Below are 17,620 nucleotides of genomic sequence, written 5' to 3'. Positions count from 1 at the left end.
ACATCCAGTGATTCAGCTCCCTGTAGGACTCGACTGACCCCCCCTACACACGCGCATGTGTGTGTGCACACATGCACACACAAAGACACAAGAAAATTCACACCTGTCCTCACCAGGGAGAATACAGCCCATTTCCGCCCCACAGAGAGGTGTTTAGCGAAGGTGTGAGTCTGGCATAGGAGGGAGGAGAGAGAGAGCGAGGGAGAGATTAGGTTCATTATCTGTTTGAAGGCCAGAAGAGAGTCGAGAGAGAACAAACTGTCTGTGTGCATGAGGACACAGTAGAACACACAGCCCTCTGCCTACAGGGCATGTCATGCACACACATCTCCTCTCCTCTCTCGCTCCCCCTTCTCTCCTCGCTCCCTTCCTAAACACTAACCTTAAATCCTGTCTGTACTCAGTGGGACTGAAGAACAAATCAGCTTCTCAGCATGTGTTCAGTAGAGAGCAACTGTCATTACTTACAATCTACCTATTAGGTGTAGGCCTACGGTAGGTTCACTGATTGAAGAGAGGGGAGCAGTTTATTGCGTTCATTAGTACACAGTTCAACAGCACCACCCTGTGGCCTTTTACTGTACTGCATCTGCTATCACACAGAGGACTGTCCGTCTCCGCAACTGTGTGTGTGTGTGTGTGTGTGTGTGTGTGTGTGTGTGTGTGTGTGTGTGTGTGTGTGTGTGTGTGTGTGCGCGCTGCATGTGCAAGGCCACGGCCACAAAGAGACGCATGAAGACGTACGAAATTGCATGACGCATTCATTTTGTCCGTCAAAAGTTAAACTCTTTCCGGACGAGTTTCATAAATAAAAACGGACAATGTGCACGTTTTCTGTCGGGCAATCATCTCTGTTGTCCATCATCCATCAACGGATAACATCCATTGAAAAACCATTGGGTCAATCTGTAATTTCCGGATGCCAAAAGTCTGTGTGGCAGCGTCCTTAAAAAGCAAGGAACCACAGAAGAGAGTGGGAGCAGCGTGTATTCCTTTATTGCACAGACACACTCCAAAAAGCTGAGCAGTCATGCATGCATTTAGACCAAAACTACACTAACCATAAATCCCGAAGCAGAACATTTACCAAAAGATATAGAGGCACACATACATAAATACAGTACATACATCTGCTCTAGAAGTCTTCACTGTAAATAACAACATTGTCATCGCTAAACCAAAGTGTGCGTGTCGACGGAACAGCTACAATAGAGAACTATAGAGAGAAATATATAGACACATATACACTGAGTGTACAAAACATTACAAACACCTGCTCTTTCCATGACATAGACTGACCAGGTGAAAGCTATGATCCCTTATTGATGTCACTTGTTAAATCAACTTCAATCAGTGTAGATGAAGGGGAAGAGACAGGTTAAAGAAGGATTCTTAAGTCTTGAGACAATGGACATTCAGAGGGTGAATGAGCAAGACACAAGATTTAAGTGACTTTGAACGGGGTATGGTAGTAATTGCCAGGAGCACCGGTTTGAGTGTTTAACGAACTGCAACGCTGCTGGGTTTTTCATGCTCAACAGTTCCTCGTGTGTATCAAGAATGGTCAACCACCCAAAGGACATCCAGACAACTTGACACAAATGTGGAAAGCATTGGAGTCAACATGGGCCAGCATCCCTGTGGAACGCTTTCGACACCTTGTAGTCCATGCCCTGACGAATTGAGGCTGTTCTGATGGCAAAAGGGGGTGCAACTCAATATTAGGAAGACGCTCTTAATGTTTGTGCACTCAGTGAACAGGCAATAATAACAACAGGCAGTTTGTGTGTTGTATCTCTGGCTTTAGTTCAATGAATTAAGGGAGCTTTTGGGTTAACTCGGCGCAGAAACGGCACTGATCTATGTAAAAGATACTAGCAGCAACACACAGGCAACTTACTGGTCATAACAAAAGACCATTAGAAACGTAAACAATCAATTGTGAGTGAAATAGGCTGTTGGGTTTGATCCCATCTTTCATACACATGCATCATCACTGCATATTCACTAGTCTACACCTACAGTACACCTACAGTACACCTACAGTACACCTACACATCCTGTTAAAAATACCTTATACCATCCCTCTGACTTATAACAGACCATTCACCATTCATCCATCTATCCTTCCATCCATCCTATACATCTAACAGCCAAGGCCAGGAGATTTTCATGATCATGTGATCTGACCAGGGAAAATCCCCGACCATATTACCAGGCTATTTGGCTCTGCTGGTCAGATAGAACCTCACTGTCTCCATCATGTGCATCTTCTACGTCTACAGGTTGATCTGTTAGGGTAAGGGGTTGTCTCTGTGTGTGACAGTATCAGTACTAGCCTATGATAATGCGTACCGTACAGAAGCTACTGGCAATGTTACAGCAACACCATTACAAAGAGACCGAGCAGGAGGGAAGGGTGTGTGTGTGTGTGTGTGTGTGTGTGTGTGTGTGTGTGTGTGTGTGTGTGTGTGTGTGTGTGTGTGTGTCACTATGCATCCCTATGTTATCATCATTACTTCAAGCGGGGGTAGAACTCTGCCAGGGTGCTCTGAGGGATTCTTTTCAGCATCTCTTTGGGGAAGATTCTCATCAGCTGCCAGCCGATATCCAGTGTCTCAAACACAGTCCTGTTCTCATAGGCTCCTGGAGCAGAGAGAGAGAGAGAGAGATTACACACTTGCGCACTCACTCAAACACGCACGCACGCAGGCAGGCAGGCACACACACACACAGTCCTCCTGTCCGCTCCCCCCTATGCCCCAGTGTACCCTGGGCGATGAAGTTCTTCTCAAACTTCTGTAGGAACTCCAGGTAGAGAAGATCATCAGGCGTCAGAGCCTCCTCTCCTACCACAGCCTTCATCGCCTGGACGTCCTTACCTATAGCATAACACGCATACTACACACACACACAATCACAGATGTTTTTTAGCAGAATTGTCTAATGTTGTTGAGCAGTGTGTGTGTGTATGTATGTATGTATACCAGCTGGTTGGAGACATCAGAGTGGTCTTTGCGTGTCATCCCCTCTCCGATGGCTGACTTCATCAGACGAGACAGTGATGGCAGAACATTGATGGGAGGATAGATCTAGAGAGAGAGAGAGAGAGAGCAAGGAGTAAAGAGGGAGAGAGTCGGAAACATCACAACATCACTTGAGAGAATCGATTTGCCAGACACTCGAATCCTGCCAATGCCCAGAGGCGCTTTTGAAGGTAACAGCCACATTGCTGTGTGTGTCTCTGTGGTGTCACCTGTCTGTTGTGCAGCTGTCTGTCCACGTAGATTTGTCCCTCAGTGATGTACCCTGTCAGATCAGGGATTGGGTGAGTGATGTCTGAGAGAGAGAGAGAGAGAGAGAGAGAGAGAGACAGGTAAAGAGGGAGAGAGTCAGAACATCACAACATCACTTGAGAGAGAGGAAGAAAGTAAAAGACCGTCCATATTTGAGCAGTCAGTTAAGCAATACATGTGCGTATAGTACCACCCTTGGGTAAAGGGATATGGGTGATCGACATATCATTGTTGGGTATAGTGAGTATAGGGATCTGGGTGATAAACATACCATCGTTGGGCATAGTGAGTAAAGGGATCTGGGTGATAAACATACCATCGTTGGGCATAGTGAGTAAAGGGATCTGGGTGATAAACATACCATCGTTGGGCATAGTTAGTATAGGGATCTGGGTGATAAACATACCATCATTGGGCATAGTGAGTAAAGGGATCTGGGTGATAAACATACCATCGTTGGGCATAGTGAGTAAAGGGATCTGGGTGATAAACATACCATCGTTGGGCATAGTGAGTAAAGGGATCTGGGTGATAAACATACCATCGTTGGGCATAGTTAGTATAGGGATCTGGGTGATAGAGCCGTTGCGTCCCTCCACCCGACCAGCTCTCTCGTAGATGGTGGCAAGGTCAGTGTACATGTAGCCTGGGAAACCACGACGACCTGGGACCTCCTCTCTGGCCGCTGAGACCTGAGAGGTGGGGGGATGACATTTACTCGTTATCATTGATTTAATGTGTAATAATGTTGATGTTTGCTGTGGCGATGTCGTAGCACCTCAGCGTGTGTGTGTGTGTGTGTGTGTGTGTGTGTGTGTGTGTGTGTGTGTGTGTGTGTGTGTGTGGTGTGTGTGTGTGTGTGTGTGTGTGTGTGTGTGTGTTATACCTCTCGTAGCGCCTCTGCGTAGGAGCTCATGTCAGTCAGGATGACAAGGACGTGCTTCTCACACTGATAAGCCAGATACTCTGCTGATGTCAGAGCTAGGCGGGGCGTGATGATACGCTCTATACTGCAGAGAGACGGGGAGAGGGTAAGTTCTTCAAGGCAAGAGGTGAGAGGTCAACAGTGAAGCATGGTTTCCGTTAGGAAAATGTGGCGCCAGACAACGTGACAGGGCAGATTTTAATTTACTGGCCATTTGAGAAATTTACCGGACCCATATGCATAGGGTGAGTAACCCATTAGGGCAGGGGTAGGGAACTATATTCTGCAGCGGGCCGATTTTCTCCGGAAGAGATGGTTGGGGGCGAAACATAATTATGATCATTTGTACACTGCAAATTGACCAAAACTAGGCCCAAAAATAGATTGTATTTGAAAATAAAAAACATTTCATACCTTGATTACATTGAGACACAATGACATATGTATCTTTTTTATTCGTGGGAATACTTGGGAACAGATTTCCAAAATGAAACAAATTTTCAGATGAATTCCTGGTGATTATACAGTCAATTTATTTTATTTTTTTTGCCTGTTGCCGACCCATGAATTAGGGTGTCCACCCCCAGTGCTCAGAATGACAGGAATCACATTTACATTATGGTAGTTCATCTTAACATTGGACTCCTGAGTGGCGCAGCAGTCTAAGGCACTGCATATCAGCGCTAGAGGCTTCACTACAGACACCCTGGTTCGAATCCAGGCTGTATCACAACCGGCCTTGATTGGGAGTCCCATAGGGCCGCGCACAATTGGTCCAGTGTTGTCCGGGTTTGGCCGGCGTAGAACGTCATTTCTTAACTGACTTGCCTAGTTAAATAAAGGTTAACAGAACACGCAACTCCTGTAATGAAGCAGCCAATAAAACGACATTTTCAAACATTTTCCAAAATGCAATTAGCAGGAAAACACCATTCAGCCGACGCTCATATCCAGGAGAAATGAGTGTTAAATACCTTCGTCAAGGGCACATCAGCAGATTTTTCACCTGGACAGCTCGGGGATTCGAACCAGCGACCTTTCAGTTACTGGCTCAATGCTCTTAACCACTAGGCTACCTGCACCTGATAATATAGGTTCCATGATGTGACGGAGATTAAAATCTCTGTTGGAAACTTGGAAAGACGGGGACTATAAAGATGCAACAACGAGGATGGGTTGCTAATATGACTAGGATTGTGCCTTTGGCTTCTGGACTACAAAAGAAAGTTGATGTGAAAACCAATAGAACAGGAAAGAAATTCTGGTTTCAATGGCATATGAGGAAGTCTTTATAAAACAACTGCCTCCACGTTTCTAGGGTCAGATTTTGCCTAGGATAATTTGAAGCAAGGTAAGACATGCCTCATAATATGAAATAAAAAGTTCAGGTTTCAAACAATTAAGCATATGTTTTCAAAATGCGTGGTGGTGTGTGAGACACTGATACCCCAGCCAGGTCACCAATGACACAAGTCAGTATTCGACGTTCATCTATGTCTGTTGACTTAGGGGCAACAGCGAGCACTGTTACCTTCAAGTAGGTTTCAGTTTGGCTCGGGCATTGTGGACGTGTGTAAACATCTGCACCTGATTCCAAATGTTGCAAGTTCAAATCCTGCGAAACAAAGCTATTTTTGTTTTTTTGTTTTAAGCTGAACCCAAACTTTAAACCCTTACCTTAAAAATTCAGAGTTAATGCCTAAACAACCTTCAACACTTAAAAAAGTGCAGCAACTTCGAAATTTGAGAAACACGGATGAACTCCACTTCTGAAGTGACACTGTGAGAGCTAGTTGGATACCCTGCCTACTGTTGCCTATGCACTGTGAGAGCTAGTTGGATACCCTGCCTACTGTTGCCTATGCACTGAATGGCAAATGGGAGGCACGCTTCAATTACGAGTTGAGAAAAAAAGATTATAGCTCTTTTTAATCATGGACATCAAAACGCAATTACCTTTAGAATTGTTGCGCAATGACTGGGCTTATAATAGCACGTTTCACTCCATCAGCAACTAGCTGAGGAGCTGCAGCAGCAGCAGCTCTACCGCTGTCCGACTGGTGATATTCCCCTCAAAATTAGCTCTATATGCCGTGACGTGTGATAAATAAGATACATGACGACTAACGAAAATGCACACGCCCCAATTATTCCACTAGCTAATTAACCTATAAGCCAATAAGCATGCTAGTCAACTGTATTTACATCAACTGATATTTCCATCAATTCATAAAAATAATACTTTTCAATGGGATTGTTTTTTCTCCCGGTCAATTTGGCTGGCAACAATTCTATTTATCAGCTACAACAAAAAATATATTGCCCGAAAACAGGCAATTACCAGCTAACAAAAACCCTGCAATGAAGGTTAATTGGACAGGTTGAGGAGCAGGTGAGATGAGGGTAGAGGTTAAAGGTTAGAAGTGACCTACGTGGGGTCGTTGGCCAGGTTGAGGAACAGACAGACGTTGTCCATGGAACCATTCTCCTCAAAGTCTGACTTGAAGAACCGAGCTGTCTCCATGTTGACCTGGGGTCAAGTGTTAGAGGTCAAAGGTGAAAGCTGGAATCCTTCATTGAAATAATAACAAAGCGGTCACCCTGTAGTGGGGTAATATTTGATATGTGTATATTATGTATACACTACATCAACAAAAGTATGTGGACACCAGCTCGTCGAACATCTCATTCCAAAATCATGAGTATTAATATGCAGTTGGTCCCCCTTTGCTGCTATAACAGCCTCCACTCTTCTGGGAAGGCTTTCAACTAGATGTTGGAACATTGCTGCTGGGACTTGCTTCCATTCAGCCACAAGAGCATTATTGAGGTCGGACACTGATGTTGGACAATTAGGCCTGGCTCGCAGTCAGGGCTCTGTGCAGGTCAGTCAAGTTCTTCCACACCGATCTCGACAGACAATTTCTGCATGGATCTCGGTTTGTGCACGGGGGCATTGTCTGGCTGAAACAGGAAAGGGCCTTCCCCAAACTGTTGCCACAAAGATGGAAGCACAGAATTGTCTAAAATGTCATTGCATGCTGTAGCGTTAAGATTTCCCTTCACTGGAACTAAGGGGCCGAGCCCGAACCATGAAAACCATTATTCCTCCTCCACCAAACTTTACAGTTGCACTATGAATTGGGGCAGGTAGCGTTCTCCTGGCATCCGCCAAACCCAGAAAAGTCCAGAGAACGCTTTTCCACTGCTCCAGAGTCCAATAGCGGTAAACTTTACACCACTCCAGCCGACGCTTGGCATTGCGCATGGTGATCTTAGGCTTGTGTGCGGCTACTCAGCCATGGATATCCAATTCATGAAGCTCCCGACGAACAATTATTGTACTGACGTTGCTTTCAGAGGCAGTTTGGAACTTAGTAGTGAATGTTGCAACCGAGGACAGAGATTTTTACGCACTACGTACTTCAGCACTTGGCGTCCCCATTCTGTGAACTTGTGTGGCCTACCACTTCGCGGCTGAGCCATTTTTGCTCCTAGATGTTTCCACTTCACAATAACAGCACTTACAGTTCACCGGGGCAGCTCTAGAAGGGCAGAAATTTTACGAACTGACTTGTTGGAAAGGTGGCATCCTATGACCATGCCACATTGAAAGTCACTGAGCTCACATTCTACTGCCAATGTTTGTCTATGGAGATTGCATGGCTGTGTGGTCGATTTTATACACCTGTTAGCAATGGGTGTGGCTGAAATAGCCGAATCCACTAATTTGAAGGGGTGTCCACATACTTCTGTATATATAGTGTATCTCACATGCGACTCGTAATAAGACTATGCAATTAGCCTAATCAAATTGTTATCTTTATCTGACTCCCTTTAACATTATAATAAACATTATGAGAAGTGAATATCAAGGCAAGCATCATTTCATTACTTTGCAAAACAAATGGATTCACAAGGCATACAACTTAAGTTACAAGACAAAGCATGAACAAAGAGATGCCTACAAGGCCAGAGTCCTAGAAAATTTGAATTGATCATATAACGTTCAAATGGACAGGATACAGGATGAGAGAGAGAACAACTGACCTTCATTTCAAGTTTAAACAATACCAAGTTTACAGTAATAGTAACAGTAATCACTCAGGCCCAATCTCCACAGGGTGTCACAGCATCTAACTTTCATTCAGATTTTTAAGGTCAATCACATTACAATGATTTTGAGATAAAGACGATATATACAGTCCCAGTCAACAGTTTGGAAACACCTACTCATTCAAGGGTTTTTCTTTATTTTACTATTTTATACATTGACTTGCAAAATTTTCTACATTGTAGAATGATAGTGAAGACATCAAAACTATGAAATAACACATATGGAATCACGTAGTAACAAAAAAAAGTGTTAAACAAATCAAAACATATTTTATATTTGAGATTCTTCAAAGTAGCCACCCTTTGCCTTTATGACATATTTACACACACTTGGCATTCTCTCAACCAGCTTCATGAGGTAGTCACCTGGAATGCATTTCAATTAACAGGTCTGCATTGTTAAAAGTTAATTTGTGCTAAATGACTAAAATGTCTTTCCTTCTTAATGTGTTTGAGCCAATCAGTTGTGCTGTGACAAGGTAGGGGTGGTATACAGAAGATTACTACATGATTCCATGTGTGTTATTTCATAGTTTTGATGTCTTCACTATCAATAGTAAAAATAAAGAAAAACCCTTGAATGAGAAGGTGGTACTGTATATTAATAAAAACATTTTTGGCGCAGGGTTGGAAATTCTCCCGGGGTCACAACCCCTACTTTGGGAACCGTTGCTTTAAAGGGTCAATCTGCAGTTGTTACATACTTTTTTTTAAACTTAGAAATGTGCAATATGTATCCATTGTTTCTGGAAGAATATAACTTATAAATGCCTCATGAGCTTAGTTCAACTGTCACATCCTGTCAGAACAACAAATATAAGCTTGTTTGACTCTAATGTTTGTACACATTGTAAATTTAAACAAACACTGAATAGCCTCAAAACATGCTATAAACTATACATGTGATATCATGGATGGTCAGTCCTTGAATCCATTACTCTGTCTATGAATTTGAGAGTGGATACATTTCTCCAGGCCTATCCCTCAGCTTTTGGCCCTTTACGGATTGGCCCTTTAAGTGGCCACGTGTGTGTAACCATGTGCGCATGCGTGTATGTGTCTCACCCCCATTGCGGCGAAGACGATAGCGAAGTTGTCATCACTGTAGTCCATCACATCTTTAGACTTCCTCACCAGGCCTGCCTGACGACAGATCTGAGCCGCTATCTACAAAGAGAGAGAGAGAGAGAGAGAGAGAGAGAGAGAGAGAGAGAGAGAGAGAGAGAGAGAGAGAGAGAGAGAGAGAGAGAGAGAGAGAGAGAGAGAGAGAGGGGGGGGGAAAGACAGAGGAGAAGAGATGGGGCGAATGAAAGAAACACGCTGCAGGATATGAAAAAACAACTGTATCCTTCCTTGGAGGAGAGCCTCAAAGCTCATTTCCCATTTAATCAAACTGAACTAATTAAAAGAAAATGATACAAATTAATGAATCAATTTAATTAGTGGGTTTAATCAGCACTAGACCCTATGGATGTGCTACTTCAATACCTTCACAGAAATTGCCAGGGCATTCACACGGCTCTTAATGCTGAGGATGGGGGTTAACGGAGGTAGTGAGTGTGTGTGTGTTTGTGTGTGCGAGCGTGCGTGCGTACCTCGTTGTGTGGCAGTCCTGCAGCAGAGAAGATGGGTATTTTCTGCCCCCTAGCGATGCTGTTCATGCCATCTATAGCAGAGATCCCTGTCTGGATCATCTCCTCCGGGTAGATACGACACTGAGGGTTGATAGGCTGGCCTGGACACACGCGCACGTCCACACACACATTATCATCTCCTCAAAAAAGGAACAATACTCTCTATCTTTATATTCATCTCTCATTCTATAACTCTAGACGTGTACCCATGATGTCCAGGTAGTCTTCTGCCATCACTGTGGGGCCTTTGTCGATAGGCTTGCCTGATCCATTAAACACGCGACCTGCAAACAGAAATGCGCATACACACGCACAGGCATGCACACCAACACACACAGATTCAGATTGACTGTTCATGAGTACACAACAACAACAAAACATTTACAGTGAGGGAGAGGTCGAAATTACACAATTGTTACCCGGAGGAAAATGGGGGAGAGTCATGCTTTTTTTCAATTTCAGTCAGGGGGAGAGCTTAGTATTTTTTCATTTAGTTCAGGGGAGGGTCATGTCATTTGTAATCGTTTAAATGTCGTATTGCTCAGTGTTTGAGAATTAGTTGCTTATTATAACTCGATGTGTGCCCGATGCTGCCCCTCATAGGTGATTCTCTGCAATATCAAGTGTGCCTAGTGTGGTCTCAATCAAATGATCCAGAGCCTATACCGTAGGCTAAGGCTATACAAAGAGCATGCTGGGAGAAGCACTGGGATGGTGTATATAACACTAGGCTACACTGCATTACACACCGCAATGGATAGGCTATGCCAATCATAAGCCCTGGCCTGCCCTGTTCTTGCTGATGCAAACCCCTTTTGTGCTGCCAAACCAATGGCTGTGCTGTGCACCGGTGGCAATTCAGGACGAGAGTCAAAGGCTTCTTCCAGGAAATAATGTTGTATTTGTCCAAAATGTTCAGTTTGAAAGCAAAGACGAGGAGGAGGACCGGAGGTAAGTTAGCTACTACTACAATAGATTTTAATAAAAAAAACAATATGTTTCATTGCCCATAGTGAAACTATTTATTAGCGTTATTGATCTCACAATGAGCCATATTCGAGTAATTTACATCACTTATTGTACATTACTATGAGGTGGCAGCCGTGGAGATGGACAAGCAATGGATGCTGACAGTAGGCTAATTCCAGAAGGCCAAATTCTTTCATTTTAATATGATTTTAGGCTACTAACAACAAGAGGGTTTCGTGTTGGAGCCCATTTCTTCCTATTCAAGAAATAAGAGGTAGGACTACCTGTTTGACAGACACAATTATAGTCTACTATCCATAGATTTTGGCAGCCAATTCCTGCTCATCCATAATAATATCATCATGTAGACTAGACAACCCGCACAGCTACATGCAGGTATCTGCAAGCTGTTGGCTAGTGTGCAGGTGCCAAGACCAGATTAGACACATTTACTATTTGATGCAACAGTTTGTGACCAAACAATAAGTAGAGTATAAAATGTGATGGAAACACATTGAACTTTAGTTTCTTTACAAAAAAGTAGATTTTGTGTGCACTACAGTGCCTTTGGAAAGTATTCAGACCCCTTGACTTTTTGTTACGTTATAGCCTTGTTCTAAAATTGAGTAAATAAATAAAAATCCTCAGCGCTCTACACACAATACCCCATAATGACAAAGCGAAAACAGCTTATTAGATATTTTTGCAAATGTATAAATATTTTTTAACAGAAATACCTTATTTACATAAGTATTCAGACCCTTTCTATGAGACTTGAAATTGAGCTCAGGTGCATCCTGTTTCCACTGATCATCCTTGAGATGTTTCTACAACCTGATTGCAGTCCACCTGTGCTAAATTCAAATGATTGGACATGATTTGGAAATGCACACACCTGTAATAGGTCCCACAGAGCAAAAACCAAGTCATGAGGTTGAAGGAATTGTCCGTAGAGCACCGGGACAGGTTTGTGTCAAGGCACATATCTGTGGAAGGGTATCCAAAAAATTTCGGCAGCATTCAAGGTCCCCAAAAACACAGTGGCCTCCATCATCAAGAAGTTTGCAGCCACCAAGACTCTTCCTAGAGCTGGCTGCCCGGCCAAACTGAGCAATTGGGAGAGAAGGGCCATGGTCAGGGAGGTGACCAAGAACCCGATGGTCACTCTGACAGAGCGAGAGAGTTAATCTGTGGAGATGGGAGAACCTTCCAGAATGACAACCATCTCTGCAGCACACCACCAATCAGGCCTTTATGGTAGAGTGGCCAGATGGAAGCCACTCCTCAGTAAAAGGCACATGACAGCCCTCTTGGAGTTTGCCAAAAGGCACCTACAGGACTCTCAGACCATGAGAAACAAGATTCTCTGCTCTAATGAAACCAAGATTGAACTCTTTGGCCTGAATGCCAAGCGTCATGTCTGGAGGAAACCTGGCACCATCCCTGAGGTGAAGCATGGTGGTGACAGAATCATGCTGTGGGGATGTTTTCAGTGGCATGGGCCTGGGAGACTAGTCAGGATCAAGGCAAAGATGAATGGAGCACAGAGAGATCCTTGATGAAAACCTGCTCCAGAGCTCTCAGGACCTCAGACTGGGGCCTTCCAGTTCACCTTCCAACAGGACAACAATCCTAAGCACACTGCCAAGACAACGCAGGAGTGGCTTCGGGACAAGTCTCTGAAAATAGCTGTGCAGCAACGCTCCCCATACAACCTGACAGAGCTTGAGAGGATCTGCAGTGAAGAATGGGAGAAACTCCCGAAATACAGGTGTGTCAAGCTTGTAGAGTCAAACCCAAGAAGACTTCAGGCTGTAATCGCTGCCAAAGGTGCTTCAACAAAGTACTGAGTAAATGGTCTGAATACTTATGTAAATGTAATATTTCAGTTGTATTTATTTTTTATACATTTGCATAAATAAATAAAAAAACTGCTTTTGCTTAGTCATTATGGGGCATTGTGTGTAGATTGATAAGAGGAAAAAAACTATTCAATCAATTTTAGAATAAGGCTGTAACCTAACAAAATTTGAAAAAAGTCAGGGAGTCTGAATACTTTCCAAAGGCACTATACGTCATCAAGCATTGATATTTATCCGCAACAAGTCCATTGGTGGAAACATACCACTGGTGGGGAAATGCTAATATTTTCAATTAACAAAAATATAAACGCAACATGCAACATTTTCAAAGATTTTACAGATTTTTTTTGTTTGTTTGTATTTTACCCCCTTTCCCCCCCAATTTCGATCTTGTCTCATCGCTGCAACTCCCCAACGGGCTCAGGAGGTGAAGGTTGAGTCATGCGTCCTCCGAAACATGACCCGCCTAACCACGCTTCTTAACACCCGCCCGCTTAACCCGGAAGCCAGCCGCACCAATGTGTCGGAGGAAACACTGTTCAACTGATGACCGAGGTCAGCCTGCAGGCGCCAGGCCCGCCACAAGGAGTCGCGAGAGCACGATGAGCCAAGTAAAGCCCCCCTGTCAAACCATCCCCTTACCCGGACGACGCTGGGCCAATTGTGCGCCGCCCTATGGTAGGCCCGAGTTAAAGTTCATATGAGGAAATCCGTCAATTGAAATAAATTCATTAGGCCCTAATCTATGGATTTCACATGACCGGGAATACAGATATGCGTCTGTTGGTTACAGATACCTTAAAAAAAGGTTGGGACGTGGATCAGAAAACCAGTCAGTATCCGGTGGACACCATTTGACTCATGCAGCGCAACACATCTCCTTCACATAGAGTTGATCAGGCTGTTGACTGTGGCCTGTGGAATGTTGTCCCTCTCCTCTTAAAATAGCTGTGCGAAGTTGCTGGATATTGGTGAGAACTGGAACACACTATTGTACACGTCGATCCAGAGCATCCCAAACATGCTCAATGGGTGACATGTCTGGTGAGTACGCAGCCCATGGAAGAACTGGGACATTTTCAGCTTCCAGGAATTGTGTGTAGATCCTTGAGACATGGGGCCATGCCTTATCATGCTGAAACATGAGGTGATGGCGGCAGATGAATGGCACAACAATGGACCTCAGGATCTCATCACGGTATCTCTTTGCATTCAAATTGCCATTGATAAAATGCAGTTGTCTTTCGTTGTCTGTAGCTTATGCCTGCCCATACCATAACCCCACCACCACCACAACGGGGCACTCTGTTCACAATGTTGACATCAGAAAACCGCTCGCCCACACAACGCCATACACGCTGCCATCTGCACGGTACAGTTGAAACCGGGATTCATCTGTGAAGAGCACACTTCTCCAGCGAGCAAATGGCCATAGAAGGTGAGCCTTTTCCCACTGAAGTCGGTTTTGATGCCGAACTGCAGTCAGGTCAAGAACCTGGTGAGGACCACGAGCACGCAGATGAGCTTCCCTGAGACGGTTTCTGACAGTTTGTGCAAACCCACAGTTTCATCAGCTGTCCGGGTGGCTGGTCTCAGACGACCTGCAGGTGAAGAAGCCGGATGTGGAGGTCATAGGCTTGCGTGGTTACACGTGGTCTGCGGTTGTGAGGCCAGTTGGACGTACTGCCAAATTCTCTAAAATGACATGAATGGTAGAGAAATTAACATTACATTCTCTGGCAACAGTTCTGGTGGACATTCCTGCAGTCAGCATGTCAATTGCATGATCTCTCAAAACTTGAGACATCTGTGGCATTGTGTTGTGTGACAAAACTGCACATTTTAGAGTGGCACTTTTATTGTCCCCAGCACAAGGTGCACCTGTGTAATGATCATTCTGTTAATCAGCATCTTGATATGCCACACCTGTCAGGTGGATGGATTATATTGGCAAACGAGAAAGGCTCGCTAACAAGGATGTAAACAAATTTGTGCACCAAATTTGAGAGAAAAAAGCTTTTTGTTATATGGAACATTTCTGTGATCTTCTATTTCAGCTCATGAAACATGGGACCAACACTTTACATGGAAACCTAGCTAGTGTCATTAAATGTTGAAACTTGAATGGCTTGGTGTGCTAAGTTAAAATCAGGGCTAGAATTGAGGGGGTATGTGAGGGTATTAGGACCTTTGTTAAAGAAAATGTAAAAAAAAAAAAAAATGTATGGACATGATTATATAAAGCGATCTATAACTAAGCTTTAGTACGCAATGCCATTTTTTTTTTTCATCAATTGTGAAGCATTTGTTACATACAACAGGCTGGCAGGAGCGCTCAGCATTTCAACAACACATCAACAACATGACCATGAATTTGACATTTAGGCTGTATACATTTTTTACTAATTACTTAGAATTAGATAGTAATTAAACAAAAAATGTCTTATTATGCTATACAGTCATTATCCAGTGACTTTTGGATTCACCTGAAGAAATATGAGTTTGGCCAGTCTGGTTTGAGGATCACAGTGAACACAAATCTATTTTGTAACAACAATATCATGGAATAAAATATAATAAATTAGAAAATTATAGTTTTCCAAATGAAAAAATGTTATAAGCGCATACCTGATGATATGCGGCTGCTGTTTTAATAAACAAATTGCTTTTTCTCTAATTCTTTGATGATGATCAGATACTTCAGTTGTCATTGGTTCTGTTGCGCTCAATTTTTTACAGATGATAGACAACTGTACCAGTGTTCCAAACTTAGACTATCCTCTTTTTTAACAATAGCCTATATAAAACATCAAAATGTCTCTGTTGCTGCAGCATGCGCTTATTCGTTGTCATGCTCTGTTGTGCTATTAAAAACAGATTCTGCTTGTCTCCAGTCATGTACAATGACAGAATTGTATGAAATGCGTTTATAAAAGGATATTTTTTCTCGGACCGCAAATAAGATGATAGGTTCATTCAGTGCTTTTATAATAATGGAGATCTTTTCACCCCTACCCTTGTTCGCAGTGGTCTGCCTTCTTTCTGGCTACGTTGCCATGTAATGCTTACAAAATGAAGAACAGTTTCTAAAACTCCCTTACAAAGGGTCTGTCCTAGGAGTGAGGGTAAATGATAGGCATGTTCTCTGCTATCCACTTTGTTTTTATTTATATTTTGGGTATAGGGGAAAATCTGATCTCACTTCAGAGGTCAGATTTTCTCCAGGTATCCCTCATTATAAATAACGTACAGTCCCTAAGTCCCATACCCAGCATATCTTCAGAGACAGGGGTGCGTAGGATGTCTCCTGTAAACTCACAGCTGGTCTTCTTAGCATCAATACCTGATGTCCCCTCAAACACCTACACACACCCACAAACATGCACACATATGCAAAAGGAGAGTTAACACAGGGCTCTGCATTGTAGGATTTTGAGACGTGATGGGCAAGTCACACACAAACACATACACACTGACCTGCACCACGGCTTTAGACCCTGTAACCTCCAACACCTGGCCACTCCTCTTGGTTCCATCTGGCAGGGTCAGGTGGACGATCTCTGCATACCTGGGGAACTGTCACACACAAGGTCATGAGGATGATTTCATCACACCTGGATAACATGCTCGCTGGTCAGAGACTGGCTGTGTTTTAATACAATATGTTGATTTGAAGACGTACTAATTTGTGATCTCTCACCTTCACCTGGTCCAGAATCACGAGAGGCCCGTTCACTCCAGACACTGTCTTATAGGCTACAGACAGAGAACAGAGTTACTCACACACTGCCCACACCCGTTATAGTAAGAAGCTGCAAGTCATGCAACTGCTGCAAAACATTTTGAGGGGGTGATGGTGAAATTCGATGTATTTTAATTCATTATGATATGAGAAACGTATGTTCCCCAGCAACATATGATACAAATGAGTTTCAATAGCAATCGATAGCCCTGAATACTAGTCATCATCACTTGCCGCAGAATGCGCAACATTATCTCCTATCGGGCTGTCTGGCTAGCCCCTCCGTCCCTGCGTTATTCTCCGGTTTACCGGGCACGATAGCTAATAACTCACTCAGGCGCGGCTGGGAGATGTAGTCGCGTTTAACGGCCAGGACTTGCTCCCTGGAGGCAGCCGTCTTGTTGCCTGTAACGGCTGATGAGAGCTCGTTAACAGCTCCGCTGACCATTCCCTTCAACACCTTCAACGCCATGTTTACCTCTGGATTGGAGTTGGAGCAGACAAGTCGTGACAGCAAAACTGCGCATGCGAGGTAGCTACGCGAAGGAGCTGACCAAGGTGCTGATGATTCCAAGATTTGTTTTATTATAAGAGGTGTAAACTGACATTTTGGGCTAAAACAAGTATTATAAATTGGGTGGTTCGAGCCCTGAATGCTGATTGGCTGACAGCCGTGGTAAAACATACCTGTATACCACTGGTATGACAAAACAATGTACAGTATTTTAACATGTTCACACATTTATAATGACATTTTATCAAATCAAATAAAACAATCAAATGTTATTTGTGACATGCTTTGTGAACAACAGGTGTAGACTGACAGTGAAATACTTACGAGAAATAATATAAAAATAAAAAGGGATAACTACACAATGAGTAATAATAACTTGGCTATATATTATATTAACTCAATTACATTAAGTAATGACTTAAGAATGATTACTTTCTACACTAAAAGATAACTGACCTACAGCACTAGACTAAACTTCACATGCGTCATCCTTGTGGTATTGAGAGATAAACATGGTAATGACTTCACTGATTGAACATAAAAGAAGATTGTCATATAGGAA

The 17,620-nt window shown here is 43.4% G+C and overlaps 1 protein-coding gene across 1 annotated transcript; it reads right to left on the bottom strand.

Annotated features, from left to right (window-relative positions):
• Nucleotides 1–2,419: 2,419 nt before the first annotated feature.
• Nucleotides 2,420–17,072, bottom strand: LOC106563054 (V-type proton ATPase subunit B, brain isoform). Its single transcript, XM_082958125.1, has 14 exons — nucleotides 16,878–17,072; nucleotides 16,503–16,558; nucleotides 16,280–16,378; nucleotides 16,071–16,164; nucleotides 10,178–10,255; nucleotides 9,933–10,072; nucleotides 9,403–9,504; nucleotides 6,654–6,751; nucleotides 4,183–4,306; nucleotides 3,838–3,988; nucleotides 3,257–3,339; nucleotides 2,988–3,092; nucleotides 2,772–2,901; nucleotides 2,420–2,646 (listed from the first exon to the last, which is right to left on the bottom strand). Exons 1-14 carry the CDS (start codon nucleotides 17,014–17,016, stop codon nucleotides 2,516–2,518), a joined length of 1,530 nt encoding a protein of 509 aa, XP_082814251.1. The 5' UTR covers nucleotides 17,017–17,072; the 3' UTR covers nucleotides 2,420–2,515.
• Between the last annotated feature and the right edge of the window lie 548 nt (nucleotides 17,073–17,620).

The sequence above is a fragment of the Salmo salar genome, chromosome 11 (assembly GCF_965601325.2).
Source record: "Salmo salar chromosome 11, fSalSal1, whole genome shotgun sequence".
Classification (NCBI taxonomy): domain Eukaryota; kingdom Metazoa; phylum Chordata; class Actinopteri; order Salmoniformes; family Salmonidae; genus Salmo; species Salmo salar.
This window is presented reverse-complemented; position numbering and strand designations above follow the sequence as displayed.

Excerpts from the sequence above, each read along its gene's own strand:
- LOC106563054 (XM_082958125.1), bottom strand. The coding sequence starts at position 17,016 with ATGGCGTTGAAGGTGTTGAAGGGAATGGTCAGCGGAGCTGTTAACGAG. Across the intron at positions 16,559-16,877 it reads CATCTCCCAGCCGCGCCTGA|CCTATAAGACAGTGTCTGGA; the intron begins GTGAGTTATTAG and ends CTCTGTCTGTAG. Across the intron at positions 10,073-10,177 it reads AGACTACCTGGACATCATGG|GCCAGCCTATCAACCCTCAG; the intron begins GTACACGTCTAG and ends GCGTGTGTCCAG.